The sequence below is a fragment of the Halichoerus grypus genome, chromosome 15, assembly GCF_964656455.1.
Source record: "Halichoerus grypus chromosome 15, mHalGry1.hap1.1, whole genome shotgun sequence".
Classification (NCBI taxonomy): domain Eukaryota; kingdom Metazoa; phylum Chordata; class Mammalia; order Carnivora; family Phocidae; genus Halichoerus; species Halichoerus grypus.
In genome coordinates this window covers 3,855,740-3,876,552 of record NC_135726.1, presented here as the reverse complement: position 1 = coordinate 3,876,552, position 20,813 = coordinate 3,855,740, and the positions used below count along the sequence as shown (strand labels likewise).

Here is a 20,813-nt window from a genome sequence, read left to right as displayed (position 1 = left end):
TCTGGCTCATTGCTCTTTAACTTTCTGGTAATCGGAGCTTGAGGTCTCCCTGTGTGAAGTTCCTTGGGTGTGATGGCAGGGATTCATTCAGGCCGCTGCAAGCAGAAGGCTGCTAGGGGCCCGCATGTGCACTAGAGCCAAGTCAGGGCGGCAGTAAGCATGGCCTCTCTTCCCACCTCTCTCAGGATGCACGGTTTTGCTCTTGTGTTGAAACCCTGCGTCCTCTGCAGCTTGACTCTGTCCTCCCCCGGCTCCCACTCCCCATCCTCCCTGTGCCTCAGTTCTGCTGGCGACAGCTGGTCAGAGTGCCTTAGCTCCAGGCCAGGCCACCACTGGGAGGGTCCTTCATGCCAGACCTTTGGGTCAAATGGGAACCCCTCATCCAAACCGTGGCTCCTCAAAGGAGTGGGAGTCACCTCTGTGCACAGAGCAGCTCAGATTAGTAGGGGACACTTAGCACCTTGACCTGTAGGGGGCCCTTTGACCTGCAAGGCTCTGAACGGTAGGTATCTTTTTTTTTTTTTAAGATTTCTTAAAGGTTTTATTTATTTGAGAGTGTAAGCGAGAGAGAGAGCACGAACAGGGGGAGGGTCAGAGGGAGAAGCAGACTCCCCGCTGAGCAGGGAGCCCAACGCGGGGCTCAGTCCCAGGGCCCTGGGATCATGACCTGAGCCAAAGGCAGATGCTTAGCCGACTGAGCCACCCAGGCGCCCGAAGAGGGTATCTTTGCCCTGAGGTAGGGTCTTGATCTGCAGGGGTACCTTGACTTGAAGGAGACTCTGACCTGAAGGAGACCCTTTGGCCCGCAGGGTGCACCTTGGTCTGTGGGAGACCTTTGGCCTTACTGTTCTCTCCCGGGATGCCCACTCCCGCCTCATCCAGTTTTAGGCATGCCTCCTCCTGGGACAGGGAGAGGCTCTTGGTCCCCTTGTAACCCTTGGCCTCCAACACCATGGTGTAGCTCTGTGTGTACATTGCTCCCCTCCTCCAGGTCCTTGAGCTTCTTTAGGGCCGGGTCCTCTCCTGTTTCTTCTTTGGTCCGGGTGCACCTGGCTGCCTTCCTGTACACAGTAGGTGCTTAGCTGTGGCCCCCAGAGGCCCGGCCCTCCACCTTCCCCTGGTGGCTTCCTGGGGCCTTTGCTGGTCGCCCCTGCACCCAGAGGCTCCGGCGCCCTGTTGTTCCTGCTACACAGCGAGGTTCATTCTTGCTCCCTCCCACCTCTCCCCCCCTCCAGGTAAGCCGCACCTGCTGCCTTCCGAGTCCAAGGAGAAGCCCGCGGGGAGCATCGACTCCTACCTGAAATCCGCCAACAGCTGGCTGGCAGAGAAGAAGGACATCGCTGAGCGGCTGCTGAAGAACACATCGGCCAAGACAGAGAACGTCAAGGGCTTCTTCGGGGGGCTGGAGACCAAGCTGAAGGGACCCCTGGCCAGGAAACACGAGTAAGTGTCACCAGGTGGACTGTGGGGGGAGGGGCAGGTGTGGCCGAAGGCAGAGGCCATGTTCCGCCTGCCAGTGGCGGTGACAGGGAGGCCATGGCCTGGCCGTGGAGGAGTCCACGTGGCCGCCCTGGGTGACCTTAGGGGCCCGCGAGCAGCTCCTGAGAAGCACAGCTTGACCCTCCACCCCCCAGAGTTTTCTGTGGTTCGCACATGCCTTTGGGTTGGCTGACAGGCAGGGATGTCCTGGGGTTCGGGGTTTTCTAGGACGGATGGGGAGCATGTGGAAACTGCCGGAAGGCAGCAGGGTAATTACAAATCCTCCCTGGCCCTTCCTCCTGGAAGTGTGGTGAGAGCGCATGTGAAGGGAACCACGTAGGCAGGGGACAGACCCCTGTTCCCCAGGACAGCCGTTCTGCAGCGGGAGCTCAGGAGCCTGCCGGGACCAGGTGCTTGAGAATGCAGTGTTGAAGCCAAGACCTCCCAAGAAAGGGGGCACATCAGCAAGAGAGTACCCTGGGCTCCCCGAAGTCCCCAGTGTCCCCTCCAATGGCCGGTTACAGCCGGGTGACTTGGCTTTGTTCCTCGTCTGGTCCAGGCAGTTTTGGATTCAGAGAAAATGGTGCAAAGGAGCCTCCATGCCGCATCTCCTTAATTCTGGAAGATCGGCAATTGGGAAACATTGCACTGACTTAACACTTTTGTAGAGGAAACCACATGCAATGTAGCCATTGCTAAGAGACGTAATCCTTCAGCCAGGTTAGACCGCTTCCCTTGAGCTGAGAAAATGTGTGTGGGGGGGATTGTTTTGTCACTGCTGTGGTTCTCTCCCCCAGGGAGGAAGAGAACAAGCCCAAGGAGAAGCCGCAGAAGACTGGTGAGTGCCTCCCAGTGCTCTCCAGGCCCAGCGGATGTCCGGCTGTGGACACACAGAGCCCCTGGTCCCAGAGCCAGGCCCCACAGGGTCTTCGACCGGCCCTGCTGGTAACCGGTAGCACCACCAAGCAGGCCCCTGAACCTCTGGGCCCCTCCCGCCGGGGCACGAGATGCTGCCATTGATGACTCCCGACTTCTGTCCACCCTGGCCTGGACTTGCCTAGTGAATTTCGGGGGGAAACCTCTTCTCTGGGGAGAGGATTCGGGAACCAAATTCCACGTCTCAGGGCAGGGAAGGAATGTATTACTGGGGGTGGGGGAGCCGTGCCAGGGACCCTTCCCTCAGAAGGAATTCCCAAGGCCAAGGTGGCAGGATTGTCCTTCCCGGCCGCGGGTGGCAGGCAAGTGGTCTTGGAATTTCCACTGCACGTTTCTGTGACCTTTGGGGAGAAGCGGTGCCGGCCGGGAGGGTCGCTGAGGGGTTTGCCAACATGTGGGGGCAACCAGGGCCACGGGCAGTCTTTGTTGCCCTCCCGCAGTGACCGTGTGCAGCCCGGAGGAAGAAAGGAAGGGGGAGAAGATCTACCTGTACACACACCTGAAGCAGCAGCCCATCTGGTAAGGCCGCTCCCCAACCTGTGGGGCCGCGCCCCCAGCCCCGGCGGCTCCCTCACCGACAGAGCTCGCCCCGCCCTCCAGGGTGGCCAGAATAAAGAAGGGGAACCGTGGCAGGTGTGTGAGGATGTGGAGAAACTGGAGCCCTCATACCCTGCTGGTGGGGATGGAAAGGGGACAGCAGCCGTACAAAACAGTCTGGCAGCTCCCCAGCATGTTAGCGGAGAGTGAGCCCGTGGCCCAGCAGCTCCGCTCCTAGCCAGGTGCTCAAGAGAACAGAGAACAAGACTCATGCACATAGGCTCCCAATAGCCCAAAATTGGAAAGAACCCGGATGTCCACAGACATGGACACGTGATGTGTGGATACGCAAAACACGATATATCCCTACCACACGGTTTTCTTCAGACACGGGAGGGAGTGAGATGCTGACGGTTGAGACGCAGGTGAACCTGGAAAACATTTTGCAGAATGAAAAGGCCAGACACGAAAGACGCCATGGTGGATGATGCCATTTATACGAAACGTTCAGGATAGGCTAGTCCCTGGAGACGGAGTAGCTGAGCAGCTGCCCGGGGCTGAGGGAAGCAGGGGATGCGGAGGGACTGTTCACGGGTACGGGGTTTCCTTATGGGGAGGATGAAGAGGTTCTGGAAGGAGATAGTGGTCATGGTTGTACAACTCTGAATATACTAAAAACCACTGAATCGTGTACTTTAAAAAACTGAGTTTATGGTACGTGAGTTATATCCCAATGAAGCTATTTTATGTGAACGTCTAGGAATGAAGGTCATGAGTAAAGTGAGAGGCCGGCGGTCGGGGGAGCCCTTGCCCTCTGTGTCGCTCTGTGGATGACGGTTTGGGCTGCCTTCGTCCTGCTGAAGCCTCTCCATCGCCGTGCTGTATTCACCCACAAGTAGGCAGAGAGCCAGCCCCTGGAGCCCAAAGGGTGTCAGACGTGCCCCTCCCTCGAAGGCCACAGTGGCGTAGTTGGCTGACCCCTGATCTTTAAAAATGTCTCTTACTTGTGTGTCCCTGTGAACATGTTTGTTCTCTGCACGCGGTCTGTCCGCACCGGGTTCCCGATTATGTTACTAGACCCAGTTTTCTGGCAGCAGGTGTCCCCAGACCCCCGGCTTCCTCTAGGAGGCCCAGCGGGGGTGGAGAAGCGGAAGACGGCCTTCACGTCCCAAAGGTGGTGGCTTCAGTTTTGACCAGATGGAGGCGGGATTTACCCGCCTCTGTGTTGTACCTTCATCCTGGGAGAGATGTGACCCTCGGCCGGGAGCCCAGGGAGCCGCCTCGGTTTGGGACAAAGGCGCATGGTCATTTTTCTGTTCCCTGCTCTGCCTCTCTGTGACTTGTCAGAAGGTCCTGCAGATGTGGTGGGAAACAGTGCGCCTTTATCCCTCCTGTACTGAGACCTGCCTCCCTGGAGAGGACTGACAGACGCCTCTGTCTTACAGGCACACGCTGAGGTTCTGGAACGCGGCTTTCTTTGACGCCGTCCACTCTGAGAGGAGAAAGCGGTCTCCCACCACCAGGTAGGAGCAGCGTCTGGGCCTGCCTTGCCTTGGGGCAGAGGACCGGGGACTGGCTTTATTGTCCGGTTTCTGCGGAGGAGAACAGAAGGATGGCTGAGTCGGTGCGTCCATCTCTTCTTCAGCCCCTTCTGGCCCCGGTGCCCGGCGAGCTGCCTGGAGGGTCCCGGGCACGCACAGCTTCGTGGCTGGCGGGGGGGTGTCCTCAGCTTGCATGAGCGCTTTCTGTCCTGGGCTCTGGCATGAGTTGGCCTGACCCTCCTCCAAAGCGCACACTCCCCCAGAATGCAACCATCAGGACCCCCAAGGATCCACCCCCACAGACTCAGCTCGAGAGAGCTGACGTCTGGGGAGATGCGACTGCTGCCTTCAGCTTAGTGCTCTGGTCTGCAGCCTGAGACCCTCCCAGGCTCCCTGAGCTGGTCTTGCCACATCAGAAGACCCCCTTTGTAAACCATCACACAGAGCCCAGGGCGGCAGCGAGGGCTGGTGGTCCTTCCCGCTCTGGGCCCGCCGTGTCTAGCGGCTGGGCAGGAAGGGGCAGTAGCCCTCCCAGTCTTGGGTCCCCTTACTGGCAACCTCCCCCCAGTCATGAACCTCTCCTTCTCTAATGGGGAGACCCCCTCAGCCTTCCTCCCTGGCAGGGGACAGCCGGGGCCTGCTGTGTATGCCGGTGCACTAGCGCAGGGGGGTCTGAGGTGCGGTCTTTCTGTCTGGGGGGGCAGCTACACCCTAGCGGGGCGGGACGGCCTGCAGGCCGCTGCGGCTGCATCTCCTGAGGGAGGCAGAGGGAGCACGCGGAGGGGAAGCTGCTGAAGCCATCCCGGGGGTTCTAGAGAGAGAATCCCACGCTCTGCCAGGAAACCAGACTGAAGGAAGCGCTTAGATGCTTGTAGGCGAACGGGGTTTCCTGCTGCTTCTGTAGCTGTCGGGCTCCTAGCAGATCAAGGGTCTCGAGTACCCCGTCTCTCTCCGTCTCTCTGTTTCTGCCTGTAATAACGCTCCTCTCTCGCTGTTCTCTTTTTTCCATCCACATATCTTGCATGACTTTGACATGTTCCTCTGTTTACCTGTTTCTGCTGCCGCTCCAGAGGGGATGCTGGAGAGGAGGAGAAGAAGAGGTGTGTGTCCACGTGACTTTGTTCATGTTACAGGGCCGGGGGTCCCCGCCAGGGCCACCTCAGGGCGGGAGCCGCGCGCTAGCTGCCGCAGGGGGCAGAGCCCAGGCGCGGGGGCAGCCCGGTACCACTGCCAGGACAGGCCGGTGGCGGGTGGGGGCTCGCCAAGGACAGAGCACCAGGAACAGGAAACAGAGAGGGCACTCGACACCCTGCAAGGCCCAGGGTGAGTTCAGAGAGTGAGCAGCCAAGTCCGATTTTGAGCGGCTCCAGCCTTCTGGCACTCCAGCCCCTCCTGAGCAGGCCTCGAACCCACCCCCTTGACTTCACGCTTGGTAATCTGGTCACGGCACAAAGCCGTGGGGGGCACAGAGGCTCTTCCTCTCTGCAGCCAGGCTCAGAGGTGTGCAGGGGTCTGGCAGACCGTCCCCCGCCCCTGGGACAGGCTCGGGGGGTCAGGGAGGAAGGATGGCTGCCCCCTCCTTGCCAGCCATGTCGTGGTGAGGAGCCTGTGTGTGTGTGTGAGGGGGTCCTCTGAAGAGAAGGGCCTAGAACAGGGCTCTTTTCTTCGAGCCCCCAGTGGGGTCTCTCATCGTTTGACCTTTGTATTCGTTAGATACCTTTTGTAATATATTTTTGGAGCGAAAGGCCTGCCGATTCAAAATAGTTTCTGATACAATGATTGTTCCTTCGTAGGACATTTCCCAAAGCACACTTCCTTTAATCAGTAATATATTTTTAGTGCTTATTGTTTATGAGAAATCTTGCTTCTTATGCAGCCTTATTATGGCTATAAAAGGAACACTTAGGCATAATGGACACCCCCTTTACTACAAAGCCCCTGCGTCTCCACAGTCTCTCTGGGTGGGAGCATGACTCACCGCGGCCTCCCAGGGACCCGGTTGCTTAGCAGCGTGGCTGAGGCCTAGGAGAGCTAGAGCACCGCGGCCGCCTCCAAGCCCCTGAGGGAGTGCCGGCCTCTGGGCCTCACGGGCCTCACGGGCCTCACGGGCCCTGTTCCCCAGAGCAGACGTGGTCTGACCCCACATGCCCCGGGCCTCAGCCGGAAGAAGGGCAAATGTTCCTCCGAGATTGGGGTGGGAGGGTAGGCTCTGGGTCCCTGGGCAACCTCTTGCCTCCAGCATCATATCTCCTCTTCGGGAAACTCAGCTGATGATACTCAGAGGCAGAAAGGCCTCCATTTCCAAAGGCGTCTATTGCTCACATCCAAATTCCCACTGTGGCAGTTTAGACACATGCCCTGCCCTCTGTGGGATTAGACCTCGACTGGTATTGGATACTGATCTCAGTTTTAAGGAATTGATTGGATTGTAGGCAGCACCTGACCCGCTGAGTGCTAACGACCTTCCACCTCTTTCTTCAGAGGTCAGATTAAATGCCCCACCTCTAGTCCTAGCCATGGCAAAAAGTATCTCCTTCTCATCCGGGTCAGGAGGGTTAGGGCCGCCGGGTGACTCCCACAGGGTGTGGGGTTGTGCACGCACAACTGTACACGGCAGACCTGATGGTGGTTTGGGATTTATGTGCCTGGACCACCCTAAGGGTAACCACTGGGAGAAAGAGGGTGGGAAGCAAAATGGGATGGATTAGCATCATGCCTGGAAGCACGTTCTGGGTATCTTCATGGGCGTCCTGTCCTCAGCGTGAGGAGGCTGGGAGTGACACCTGCCCCCGGCGTCCCGTGGCCTCCTGCTAAGCCACAGCAGCTCGCGTGGCCCTGGGCCCGGCAGGTGGAAAGCAGTTAAGGTTTGATGTTGGGTCTTTTTCTCTTCCTTTGGCTTCTCCATTGCCCCCACCCCTCACTCCCTCACTCTGCCTCTTCTCTCCCTCGTCTCTTCTCTCTCTCCTAACCTTGTTTTAATCAGACTCCTCACCCAGAGCTTAATCTTTAAGGGGCAGGGGGCTTAAGTGAGCATCTCCTCCGCATCTGCATCTGCCCCTGCAAGGAGCCCGCTTCTCAGGTAGACATGGAGGGGCCAGGGATGAGTCCCCCATCCGCTCGAGACAGGGGTGCTCCGCCGGGGGGGGAGCGAGCGCACCTGCAGTGAGCTGCTGGAGGCAGCTTTCCATCGGGATGCAGAGTTCATGGGGCTCAGAGAACGCCCTCCCTGCCCCGGAGCCTGCGCCCACTCATGTCCCTCCGTGGGGAGCAGACAGAGCCAGGCTTCAGAGTCCCACCTGGGCAGCCGCACACAGACTGCATTTCTTTCTCTTGGGGTTTTTGCACCTTGTGCCATCTTCACGGTGGTCAGGGCGGGGGAGGAAAGTTCCAGGGGTCCTTCGGGAAGATCGGGGTCTCATCTGTGTGCTCCGGGGAGGGGCGTGGAGCATGAACCTGGCCTCTCAGGAAGTCAGGGCCGGGAAATGCAGCAGAGCCAAGACCCCGCCTGACAGGACAATGTGGCCCTCTGCAGCCTCCCCTGCTCCCTGGGCCTCCCGGCCACAAAAGGCTGTGCACGCTGCCCCCTCCAAAGAGCCCAGGAGGCCTGCAGATGAAGCACCAGCCTGAGGGCCTCCCGGACGGGTTCTCAGCTGCCACCCTCCAGGGACGCCGGCAGGGCCCTGTCCTCTCTGTAGGTCATCCTGCCTCCCCAGTGGCCCTGGGACCTCCCACCCTTGAGCCACAGAAAAGGACATGGGGGATGGTGTTCTTGTCTCCTAGAGAATGTTCTGGACAGCCACTAAGCACATGTCATCTCTGGGTCAGTAGGAAGCATATGAGCTTTTGGATCTCCTCATCTCAGGAAGGATGAAGTGAAGTTTGTATTTGGGGCCCGTCAGGCCGAGTGTCAGAACCCTGGGCAGGCTTTGTGGAAGAGCAGATCAAATAGCTCTTCAGGGGAGGTGCTCCCCACTCCGTGTCAGGGAGGCAACGCTGGGGTGCCCCCTGTAGATCAGAGCAGGGGGGCGAGAGGTGGGGGACGCGACGGCATTCTGGAACGCTCTCCTGTCACCTGTGCTTGCAGGGAGAAGTGGTGCCACATGACCCAGGAGGAACGCAACGACAGTCTGCGGTTCAATGAGAACATCACCTTCGGGCAGCTGGGGTGAGGGCACCACGACGACCCCACCCTGGGGGTCCCGACCGGGTGGGACATTGGGGACGAGGGCCAGCCTGGGGTTCTCTCCTGCCGGAAGGCCTGTCCTCATGGCTTCCAGTTCCCCACAGACGCACCTCCTGTCCCCATGCCCGGTGGTGGGCCAAGGCGGCCGCCCTTCATTTCCACTTCTTACAGTTCCAGGCGGGCCCCCCTCCCCTGGCGCCCCCTCCCCAGGGAGGAAGAAGGGTGCCAGCTCATGGGTGTCTTTTTCTCCAGCACGTTCACTCACAACATGCTGGCGTTCGGGCTCAACAAGAAGTTGTGTAATGATTTCCTGAAGAAGCAGGCCGTGATCGGCAATCTGGACGAAGGTGAGTAGCGGCCAGAGGTGGTCGGGGCTCGGGGCTGAGGAACCAGTGGTCTGCCCCACCCCGCTCACAGGATTTCCACGGTTTTAATTAGAAATGTGATGCTGAACTATCGGGCAGGTTCACCCCTGCTCTATTCCTGTCTCCCTACATGCACGGGACACTTCTCATTGTATTTGGAAGGCCCTTTCTGCTAGGTGGCATTTGCCAGGGGTCAGGGAGCTTCCCCCTTCCAGTGTTTCCAAATGGGGCCAAAGGTAAAGAGGGGACTGGGCGCTCAGACTCTGAACTTGTAAATGGCCAAGCTCTGACCATGAGTTGCCCCTGCTTCTAAATGGCCTGCTTTGTTTCTTGAACCACAGTGCCGTGAGAGGTATGGGGGCTGTGAGGTTTTTCTAGAGTCTCTGATTTCTTTAGTAAGAGCGGATACGTTACGTATCAGCCCCCCAGTCTACTACTGGAGCCAGCCTTTATATGTCATCCTACCTGCTACAAAACAGCTTTCCCTCGTGGCGTAAAAAATCTTCCACTTAAATATACATTTGGATTGACACAGTATTCTTTCAAAAACAAAAAACAAAAAAAACCCTCCACCTGGGGCGCCTGGGTGGCTCCGTCGGCTAAGCGTCTGACTCTTGGTTTCGGCTCAGGTCATGATCTCAGGGTCGGGGATGGAGCCCCGTGTCTGGCTCTGCGCTCAGCGGGGAGTCTGCTTGAGATGCTCTCTCTCCCTCTGTCCCTTCCCCCCCCCCCCAACCACCACTGCTAGCACTTTTTCTCTCTCAAATAAATAAATCAATCTTTTTTTAAAACCCTCCATCCTGCACCAAATTAAAAGGGGCCACAGAGGAGTGGCCTCGGGAGGCAGGAGAATGCTCGGTGCTTCCCTGGAAAATCGCAGAGTGCTGTCACCAGCCCCACAGTACCGGGCAAGAACACTGTCCCCTTGCCCGCCGTGCGGCCCTGTGCAGCTCGTAGGACTCAGGCCTGGCTCCTGTGGTGCAGTTCATCTGCCGGCACTGTGCCTTCCCCGGGCTTCACGTCCTTTCCATAAGAAGATGCATCCCATTTCCAAGGAGCCCACTTCCGGGTGCCAGGTGTGCAGCTGGCGGCTGAGGGCTCGGTGTTACTGGTGACACAGCCATTCCTGGTGAGGTCCTGCTTTGTTACTGCCCGGATGAAAAGAGCAGGGCCTACCTGCCGATGTCGACACCTTTCTTCCGAGAATTAACATTGTTTTCTTTTCCAGAGCAATACAAGCTGCTGAGCGACCACATTGAACAGATGGCCATCGAGTAGGCAGGCCGTGGGAGGTCGCCCAGAGCACCCCCCAGGAGGACTGAAGGTGCACACCCCTCTCCTGGGCCAGCGACTGGCTGTCACCCCACCTGAAGACCCTGCATGACCTCAGCAGCACCCAGAGCCGCTCCACACTGCCCTAGAACTAGCGGTTAGAACAATCTGGTTGCCCGTCTCCCCACCTCCCTTCTGCCTTGTCTGCTCCCCCCATCCGCGTGCCATAGGGTCCCTGGGATTACACGATAAAACCAAGGTGACTGCCCCTACTCCTGGGTGTCAGGCCCGTGACATAGGACCGAGCAGGAGGTGGAGGAAGGACACCAGGGCCGAGGTGGGCCCAGGGCAGCACCTGCTGCAGCCGCCTGCAGGAAAGGGAGGGGGTGGGGTGCCCGTGGGAATGCAGATGGGGGCATCATGAGCTGGCACACGCCAATGACACGGGTGACAGTCTGGGACCCTCTTCTTCAGCAGCAGGATGGAATAGGGGTACTCTGCCAGTCGGGGCTCCTGCTGAGCCACAGCCCTGCGGAGGGGGCGGTGGGCCTCCCCGGGCAGGCTGGGTCAGTCCGTGGCTGCTGCTGGCCCTGCCAGCTCCCCACTGTGTGACCAGAACTGGAGTCACAGGAACCGCTAGGAGGAAAGAGACACTTCCTATTTTAGGGAGGGAGAGAGCCCGGTGCAGAAGGCCCTGGCTGCGGAAGGCCCAGCGAGGGGTGTGAGCACCCCAGAGGCCTCGTGGGATCTGCGTGGCTGCTTGGGACTCACACCAGCACCGAGGTGTCGGTGTCAGGCCATCTGAAATGCTCCTGGTCAGCGGACGGCTTCCTTCTGAAGCAGAGAGAGTCCTGCACTCCGTCCCTGGGCGTAGCACGGGCTGTGTGCCCCGTGAAGAGGCACCAGAGAGGTCTCTTCAGTAGCTGCAAGACAACCACCCTTTCTAAAAGCAGACACTGCTGTTCTGTATTTCAAGGAAGACAGAAAAATCTGCGTCGGTGTTAGACAGAGGGGCAGAGGCGGCTTCTGGGGGCAGTTGCATGAGGCTCATGGGCGGAGCGGCCATGCGGCATGGGGCCCTCCGCCCCCCGGCAGCCTTGGGAAGGCGCCTCTGCCCCCCTCGGCCCTCGCCGGCTGACCGCTGTCCTGCACACTCTGCCCATACCCCTCGTCGTGCATCCGGTGACCAGGAACCCTGGCTTTTCTCTCGGGGTTTGTCCCGGCTCGAGAGGACTGACGGTGACAGCAAGCAGCCAGCATGCGGCTCCTCCGGCCTGAATATTTCCCGTCCGTCCGCTTCCCTCTGCCTCGCCCCTCGCGCTTGGGCACTGACCTTGAAAGCAGGCCCAGGGGCGCTCTCCTTCATCCTCCTCTCCTGTTTCCCTCTCTACCTCCTCTCCTCTCGGTCATTACATTACAGTCTCCTCTGGAGCACAGCAAAAACATGCCTGGTAGTCACTCACCCGGCCAGTGCTGGAACGCTTTCCCTCATGGGATGCCTCCCTGGAATGTTCCAGAGACGAGCATGCCCCGACAGAGCTGTAGCCGCACGTCTCGGTGAGGACAGGAGAGGTGACGTGGAGCATGGTGTGATGGGAGTGGGCGTGAGGACAGGAGAGGTGACGTGGAGCACGGTGTGATGGGAGTGGATCCCGAAACTCAGCTTGTTTTTATGATGGCATCGTGTGTGTGTGTGTGTGTGTGTGAGAGAGAGAGAGAGAGAGAGAGAGAGAGAGGTCAGCCTGTCTGGCGATGTCACCAAACAGAGCACAGCTGTGTTGCTGGGGCAGGTCCCACAGACCGGAGGTCCCCCCGACCCCCCGGCCAGTGTTGGGCCCCAGGGGCAGTGCATGCCTCTACCGAATGCATTTCAGAGAAATAAGGTCAAATTAATGAGTATGTGGACCCTCCTCCAATGCCTATTTCAGATAAGGCATCCCCTCCTAAAATGCTCAACCGTGACCCCTGAATCCGTTGTGCTCCCCTCCCTCTCTGTAGAATCAGGGCCGCATGGGGAGGGGGGCTGTCTGAGGCCCCTGCAAGGCTCTCCTTTCAACTGCATTATCATTGGCTTTATTAGTCATTTCTCAGTAGTTAGTTGAAGTGCGTTACAACTTTATCGTAAGGTGCCCCAAAGACTTATCCTTGTATATATCAGATTTTTGTATAGAAGCCTGATTCTGATTTCTGGAGGGAGTGAAGTGGGTTCTGAGGCTCTTTCCAGAATGCCAGGGAGTTGGCGTGGCCCTTTCCCCCTGCGGAGGGGCCGGCAGGACCCCTCGGCCTTTGGAAGGAAACACCCCTTTGACTTCTTGGGCTTTTCCAAGCACTTTAATTTCAAAAATGATATTGAGACGTTGATTCCCCCCTGTAGGCCTCTTGAAGTAGCAGTTGGAGGTGGAAGCAAGGCCTGCTTAGGGTTTTCTCCCTCCCCCCCCCTCCCCCGCCGCCGTTGCTTGTTCTTCTGGCTGGGCAGAGTGGGGTTGGGCTGCCGGGCTTGCTTGGACGGTGCCAGAGACCTGGACCCTCCTCAGAGGCAGCATTTCACCTCACAGTGCCTCTGGCTGGTGTCACTTGGAGGAGTCCTGTCCCTAGAAAGAAGGCTGGCAGCCTGCCCTACTGAGGGTGCCTCTGTCCCTGGGACTCGGTCTCTCCCCCTGGGGGCCCGGCCAGAGCAGACCGACACGGGACATCTCAGAGGTCCCAGCGTGCGGAGAGGGCTCCCTCTGGTGCACACACAGGGACACGTTGGTGTGAGAGCCCTGCGAACCCTTCCTATAAACTCAGGAACAGTAGACTCAGTGCAGGAAGGGTCGGATCATATCCTAGAAGAGAGCTTCCCGTCCCGGCAGGTAGAGTGTCCGAAGCCGGGAGCTCTGAAGGCTCGCCCTTCAGCACTGGTGTTTCAGACTTTCTGCTGGCTGTCCTCCGGGGCTGTGGAAATCACAGTGAGCCAGGACAGCTAATCCTCTCAAATAAAAAGTTCCCTGCTTGAAAATCATAACCTGAGCTGAAACCAAGAGTCGGATACTGAACTGACTGAGCCACCCGGACGCCCCAAGATGCAGCTCTGTGTTTAGCCTTTAATTTTAGCAATATTGGTAGATGTGTAAGGGGGGGCACGTTAATATTCAGATTGCATCTGCTCTGTGTGTGCATGTGTGTTTAACCAAAGGTAGGAGAGCAGGATTCCGATATCCTAAGTTATTTGTACAGTAAAATGGAGTGAACTATGATTTTCCTGTTGCCAAAAAAGGGGGGAGGGTTTGCTAAGAAGTTCTTAAGTTACCAAAAGGAGGACCAGAAAAGAGTCCCATTTCCTGAGTTCTGTACCCAAATCAAAATCTAGGATGTTCAGGTTAGCCCGAGAGCCCACCTGAGGGCAGGTCAGCCGGTGAAACCCCCCAAGCAGATGTGGACAGAGGCCCAGGGCAAGAGCCAGGCATGCCTCCCCTTTCTCTGTGCTCCTCTGCGGAGTCGAAACCAGTGTGTGCGCTACTTCTCCAAGCCCAGCTAGACCGCAGAGTTCATTGCCGGGGAGAGGAGACCCAGCCTTGGAGTTTGCTCCCCGAGGGAATGTTTTATGCGACTAGCTTGTGCCACAGAGCGCCTGGCATTCCAGACTCCGGATGCAAGGCACACCACGAAGGAGTTTGTGCGAGGCTCTGTCTAACCCTGGTGACCGTGACCACCAATCGGGGCTGAAAGCTGCAGGCCTGACCTTCCTGCTCGTTACAGCTGCCTAACGGTGGGCTTTTATTTAGGGAGGATCCAGGTGAGCCCGTGAGGTTTGATCAGTTTTGTTACCAGATTACCTAAAACTGGAGACACTTGGCAGCCGGGGTGGGGGGTGGGCGGGAGTCCTTTGCCCAGAACAGTGAGGAAGCTTTGGAAGAAGAGTTTGTCGTCCAGAGGGGGGAGGCCGGGCGCAGGGGAGGGAGGTCCAGCCCCAGCCTCGGGAGAGGGGGGTACAGCGCTCAGACCAGCTCAGGCAGCTCTCTTCTCTCCCCATCTTCAGTCAAGGACCAGCTGCCGGGTGGGGGTTCCTCCTGCCCCCTAGTCCCCCAGCCTTGTAGTTCTGAACCCTTACTCTCATGTCTCTCTGCCTCCCCCTGGCTTCCCTATAAATCATTTATTCCTTATGACTCCCGGGGATGAGTTTCACCAAAAAGGGAATTGCATCGGCTAGAAGCACCCCTAATTGAGTAATGTGCAATGTTCAGACCTCAGGCAAAGCCACACAGGCCATATGTCCCATACATCCTTGTCGTCGTGGGGCTGGGAATAGGGGGTGTGTTGTTCACCAGATAACAAATGGAGGAGTCCTTTTCAGATTGTTCACCTTCAGCAAATATACTCGATGCTAAGACCATCCTCCATGGCAGCCTCCGGTGGGCTTCATCGGTGTCCCTTGCTGTCCCTGGGCCCGAGAGTCTCATACTCCTCGGGGAAGGACGGAAGGGTCTCGTGGGGGCCGGCGTGCTCTGTTCCTTGGTGCTGTCTTGTGCTCCCCTAGTCAACCAGAGCCCGGGAATGGAACCCCACCCCAGCTGTGTCCAGGGGACTCACATGTCCCCAGGATTCCAGTGGGCACTGTTCCCCCGTGTGGGCTCTTGGTTACTAACAGAAAGGGGTAAACTTGTGATTTCCAGAAGAGCGTCAGGATGGTCTGGGTTTGCCCATCTTCCCGTCACTTCCATACACACCTGTCACAGGGTGTCCGAAGTTGGGGGAGAACTCGGATCGTCGCCTAACCCCCAGACTCCAAGGCTTTGACAAGGCAGAGTCAGAGCAGAGCCCACCGCCACCTGGAGCCCTCCTGAGCTGCCCCTGAAGGGGTCTGCACTTTAGCTAAAACGGATCGCCTATTGGTAAATCCCCCTTGACCCAGAGGTCAGTCCTAGAACTGGGGGGCTAGTACCTGTTCCCTCCTTGGACATGTGCTCGTGAAAACAGGGCAAGAAGGTACTGCGGGCGCTGTCCCCGCACGTCAGCTCTGACAGGGGCGGGGTCCTATTCTCTTCTGTGCCAGAGACAGCGTGGGTTAGCTTCCTCCGTCCCTGCGGTCGCGAGCGAGCCTGGGGCTGTCACTTCTGTAAGGCGCCTTGAAGAAGACAAGCCCAACCTTTGAACATTAGGAAATGCTAGAAATTCAGACATTAGAAATAGATCCCCTTCAAATATGTAAATGTGTTAGAACAAGGCCCGTCTGTCACCTTTGTTATAAACCGTGGCCTCTGCTGGGGCTCTCGGGGATGGTTTACACGTGTGCATTAATGCGTTTTCTCCTTCAGCCAACTGGTCTTGGACCCTGACCTCGCCATTGCCACACCCAGAGCTTGCCTTTAGCAGCCCCAAAGTAGAGTTCCGTGAAGCAGTTGTTCTTGGTGTGACCATTACGCAATCCTGTGTCCCACCAGGTGATATCCTACAAACAGTATTTTAAGGCTGAGGAAGTTTCAAGGTGGGAAATCTCAGAACAGTGCTAAAATCAAAACTTTCCTGTGAAGAAAAAAAAAAAAACCTATGTCTCTATATTGCACCTCAGATTGTCAGAAGGTGGAAACTTAAATAAATTATCTTTAAAAAAAAAAGCTAGTCTGTTTAATTTTTGTTTTCACGTATCGGTGAGGACTTCTTACAGAATCGGCAATCTTCTCAGTGACATGAGCTTTTCAGAAGAAAGCATTTTTTTTTCTGGGGTCAAATAGATGCTTTCCTCACTTAGGCTGAGCGTGAGGGTCTTGTGCAGATGCGCATGCGTCTCGTGGGAGTTCGAGGAGGAGGAGGAGCGCCCCTCGGAAGGCCAGCCCGCGCCTGGTCTGCACGGGGGGGTCTGTGTTGGTGGAGTGGCGCCCGTGGACAGGATCTCAGCCCGGGCCTCCAGGATGCCTGCCAGCCCTTCTAGCTGGAATCCTGATCTTGCTCTTCCTCTGAGCCCCAGCTGCCTCCCTCCTGTGTTTTTGAGGCTTGGGGTGGGGGTTATAGGTGGAACCCAATTGCATCTCCTACCTGGCAGGAGCGGGATGCCTTTATCAGTCCTTTCCAGTGTGGTTTGACAGACATGTTTTTTGAAATGTTGGGCTTTCTCTTTTTCGGATTATAAGAAGTCAGTAGCCATGTTTAAATCTCTGGCCTAAACAGATGAGGGAGGTGAATCTGGGGAGCAGTGAAGGGCCTGGGAGAAGGGTCCTTAGCCCGCGGGGTGCCCAGGGGCAGGATGGGGTGAGGGCCTGACCTCCATGTCCCCAGTTCTCCCACCCAGTCTGGAGAATGCCACCCCCTCTTAGCCGAACATAGAGGGATGGCCTGGGTGGTAGATGCTCCCGTCCCCAGGCTGTCACCTCTGACTCTTCCTCTGGTGCTCGGGGGAGTCCGCCACCAGCAGCAGGCCAATGGTGGGATTCAGAGGCAACTACGTTGAAGGGGAAGGATCCCCTTAGGGCAACAGAGACCCAGAAGACCATGGGGCAGGGTGGGATAGCCCCAGGAAAGAGGCCAGGTCCCATCCCACCTCCCTACCAACTGCCAAATCGTCCTTTGAGCCTTGGTGTCTACATCTGTAAAGTGGGAAGAACATAGCACCTATCCTAGGTGGTCCTGTGAGAACCACACGTGGTATACACAGACCTCAGACGGTGCTGCTCACCGCTGCTCTTGCCGTCATTATCCCCACGAAATAAACCAGGGGCTGTGCCCGCAGGAGGGCTCCCACCTGTGAGAGAGAAGAACACCAGACTTTCCTGTCCAGCTTTTATAGGGATAAATTTAAAGTGTCTTATTCAAGATTCACAAAACTAGATATAAAATTTAAACAGTGAGGCCTTCAAACGGTCTTTCTCTGTGGGTTGTAACTTTTCTCCCTCTGACTTTATGGAAGCGTTGAGGGGACACCCCTCTGTTTTCTGGAGGGGATGCTGCTGCCAAATTTATGGGTCTCTTAATAAAGCCAACTAGATCCTCTATTTGGCTGCATTTTGTATTTTAACAGAAGCGTCCCTGTGCCTCACCCCGCAGCGACGGGTCCTGTCAATGTCATTGTTTCGGCGCTCAGCAGTTCTGAAAGGGATGCATGCTAGCTCATCCTTGTTCTAATCTGTGATTCCCTGATACGTAATCTAGAGCCTGTGTCCATATCATGCTTGACCCTCTATCTTCTCTGCTGAGGTGTCTGTTCAGACCTGTACCCGTTTTTGATGGGGTGGGTTGTCTTCTTATTGTGGAGTTATGAGAGTTCTTTGTATATTTTGAATACAAATCCTTTGTCAATAGGGGTTTTGCAAATATTTTCTCCCAGTCTGTGGCTCGTCTTCTGGTTCCTGGAACAAGGTCGTCCACGGAAGTAGAAGGCTTAATTTTATAAAGTACACGTTGCCGATCTGTGTCTGTGTGTGGATAGTCTTTTGGTGTTTTGGGTTAAAACTCATCACCCAAGGTCGTGTAGATTGTCTTCTGTATTTATTCTGGAATTGTTACAGTTTTGCATTTGGAATTTATCAGTGGACAGTTTTGAGTGAATTTTGGTGTACGTTGTAAAGTTTGTAGCTGCATTCATTTCATTCTGTACGGCTTCCAGTTAATTGTCCCTTAACTATCTTTGGATAAGGCATGGGATATTTGGCTCCATTCGGTTTGAATTTCAACACCTGGGGGATTCAGCGGGCCCCAATGCGGCCGCTGAACTGTGGCTGGGCGTCCTGCACTGCCCCGGGGGGCCGGCAGGGGGCAGCAGAGCTCCCCCACCCCGCCCTGCACTGCGCATGCGTATTCCCGCCTCGCTCTGTCTCCACACGTGTCTCCACGTGCCCGCTGACAGGAGGCGGTGAGGACGCCGAGGAGGAAAGGATGCGGAAGGAGGTGAGGAGGGGAGGAGGGGAGGACGCGGGAGGAGCAGGGAAGGACACGGGAGGAGGAGGGGAGGGCCTGAGAGGAGGAGGAGGTGAGGCCGTGGGAGGAGGAGGGGAGGAAGCGGAAGAAGGAGGGGAGGGTTTGGGGGAGGAGGTGAGGACACAGAAGGAGGTGAGGAGGGGAGGGCTAGGGAGGAGGAGGAGGCGAGGACGTGGGAGGAGGAGGGGAGGGTTTGGGGGAGGAGGTGAGGACACAGAAGGAGGTGAGGAGGGGAGGGCTAGGGAGGAGGAGGAGGTGAGGACGTGGGAGGAGGAGGGGAGGGTTTGGGGGAGGAGGTGAGGACACAGAAGGAGGGGAGGAGGGGAGGACGCTCAGGGAGCCGCATCCCGCGCATGGCCGGCGTCGGCTGAGGGCGAGTCTCGGGAGGACGCGGGGGGGAAGGGCTGGATGCGGAACCGGGGCGCTCGTCGTCGGTGGCCGGGCTCGTGTCCCGCGTGGCCTTGGCGATGGGCCGACAGGCGTGGCCCCGGGCGCCTCGTCCGCCCCGCCGAGCTGCGCTGCGCTGTGCGGTGTGGCGCTGGGAGCGCGTGCGGTGGGGCGCTGGGAGCGTGGCGCCTGCGGCGGGCTGGTCTTTCCCCCGCTCTGGCTGCTCGGGCTCCGCGGGCTCCACCCGCGTCTGGGTTGTGCGTTGTTCTGGAAGCCGCCTTGGACGTTGATCGGGGCCACGCCGAGTGCGGCTGGCTGTGGGCAGTGCGGACGCCGCGGGTGTGGACTCCTGCGGTCCCTGAGCACCGTGTGCTGCGTGCTTGGCAGGGTCTGGCCGTGGCGGAGCGCGGCTCTTCCCGTCCGTGCCTAAATTCCGGAGCAAGTGCCTTCGGGCTCCTGGACGGCCCCGAGGTGGGCTTCCCCTTGAACCGCCTGAGCGCTGTCTGCAGTGGGCCTCAGGGCCCTGCCACCCCGGGGCCAGAGATGCCCCTGTCCCCAGAACCGCACGCCCCTGCAGCAGCGCTCCTGTCTCCCGTGCCTGGACGAGGCTCCCACTGGCCAGGTCAGCCCGTCCAGCCGCGCAGTGCCCGCGCCTTCTCTCTCCCGGGCGACACCTGCACAAACTGCTCTGGCGAGCAGTGGGCGAGCTCGCCTCCAGTGAGGAGGGGAGAGGAGGCGAAACATGCACAGGGGGGCCAGCGGTGCAGAGAGCCCCCGAAGTCACGCTCCTTCCACGCCTGTCCACCCCACCTCCCACCTCTGCCTCTGGGGCCCCCAAAGGGAGAAGCTCTGAGTTGTTCTGCCGCTTCCCAAGTGACCATCCACAGAGATGGTGTCGAGGAAGGCTCTGCCTGAGTCCGGCTCTGGAATTAGGAACCATTGGTCTGTTGGGGGCACTGGGGTCAGAGCAGGGACGGACAAGCACCTACTGTGTGCCAGGCACCACCGGGTGAATAAGCAAGGCCATTTTTCTGTAGAAACTGTTAGTGGGGTTGGGACACAGCTGAGATTGAAGATGTACATTTGTGTGTACGTGCGTGTGTGCGCGTGCATACGTATGCATATAAAAGTATGAGATACAATGTATAGTATAAAACATGACTACGTGTAAGATGTAATCTATTTGTTGTTTTACAAATTACTATATAGAAAATATAGAATGTTTTAGTTATGTTTGGAATGAGTGTTCTCCCTGGTAGAATCAGGGTGGGCTTCCCTGAGGAGGTGCCATGGAGCTGGATTTGGGATAATAAAAGTCATTGTGGTGAGGATGTTAATCCTGCAGTGATCCCATGAAGGCTTTGTGTTCCCCACTTTGTTGATAAGAAAATCGTGGTTCTCACCTCCTTCCTTCACCTTCGTCAACCCTCCACCTCCCTAGACTTCTGTGATGTGTCCCTGGTCCCAAGATTATCCCCGCATATCATGGCCATGTGTTAGGGGTGACTCATGTCCCCCCAAAACTTCTATGTTGAAATCATAACTCCCAGTGCCTCACAATGTGGCCTTATTTGGAAATAGAGTCTTTGTAGATATAATTAGTTAGGATGAGGTCACACTGGGCCTACTACTCCCATAAGACTGGTGTCTTTATAAAAAGAGGGAATTTGGACACAGACACACGGGGAGAATGCCACGTGAGGATGAGGACACAGATCAGGATGCCGCGTCTCTACGCCAAGGGATGCCAAAGATGGCCAGCAGGCTCGGGGAGAGGCCTGGAGCACATTCTCCCCCACGGCCTCAGCAGCAGCCCACCCTGCCCACATCTTGATCTCAGACGTCAGGCCTCCGGAGCTGTGAGAGAGTAAACTCCTGCTGTTGGAGCCCCCAGGTCGCGGTGCTCTGTTACAGCAGCCCTGGGAGACGAAGCCACCCTGTTCTCAACATCAGCAAGGGTGTAAACATCCGAGTCCGCAGGTCATAGGGTGGGAAGTGAGACCCAGCACGATTCAGGTTAAGATGCACCCCGCATTTATTGAGCACCTATGGTGTACCAGGCACCATGCTAAGCCTGTGGATCCCCAGAGTGACCTGTCAGGTGAGCGAGATTGCACAGATGAGGAAACAGAGGCTCGGAGGACACGACACTCACCCGGGGGGCTGTGCCCCCAGCCCAGAGCATCTGGGGTGAGCCCCCATCTTTCCAGCTGGGGAGCTCTGGTC

General features: G+C 57.4%; 1 protein-coding gene across 6 annotated transcripts in view; it reads left to right on the top strand.

The window, feature by feature from the left end:
- The window catches only part of KIAA0513 (KIAA0513 ortholog), a 70,625-nt gene extending 56,226 nt beyond the window's left edge, over positions 1-14,399 (top strand). For 4 of the 6 annotated variants that reach the window (XM_036104880.2, XM_036104875.2, XM_036104877.2 and 1 more), the window contains 8 exons: positions 1,236-1,443; positions 2,277-2,317; positions 2,856-2,934; positions 4,398-4,475; positions 5,564-5,593; positions 8,578-8,658; positions 8,929-9,023; positions 10,270-14,399. In XM_036104880.2, the coding sequence (XP_035960773.1) occupies positions 1,236-1,443; positions 2,277-2,317; positions 2,856-2,934; positions 4,398-4,475; positions 5,564-5,593; positions 8,578-8,658; positions 8,929-9,023; positions 10,270-10,319 (662 nt within the window). In that variant the 3' untranslated portion in view covers positions 10,320-14,399. Of the gene's footprint in view, positions 1-1,235; positions 1,444-2,276; positions 2,318-2,855; positions 2,939-4,397; positions 4,476-5,563; positions 5,594-8,577; positions 8,659-8,928; positions 9,024-10,269 lie in introns of those variants that run through there. The other 2 variants (XM_036104882.2, XM_036104883.2) reach the window with 2 other exon arrangements.
- The last annotated feature ends 6,414 nt before the right edge of the window (positions 14,400-20,813 follow it).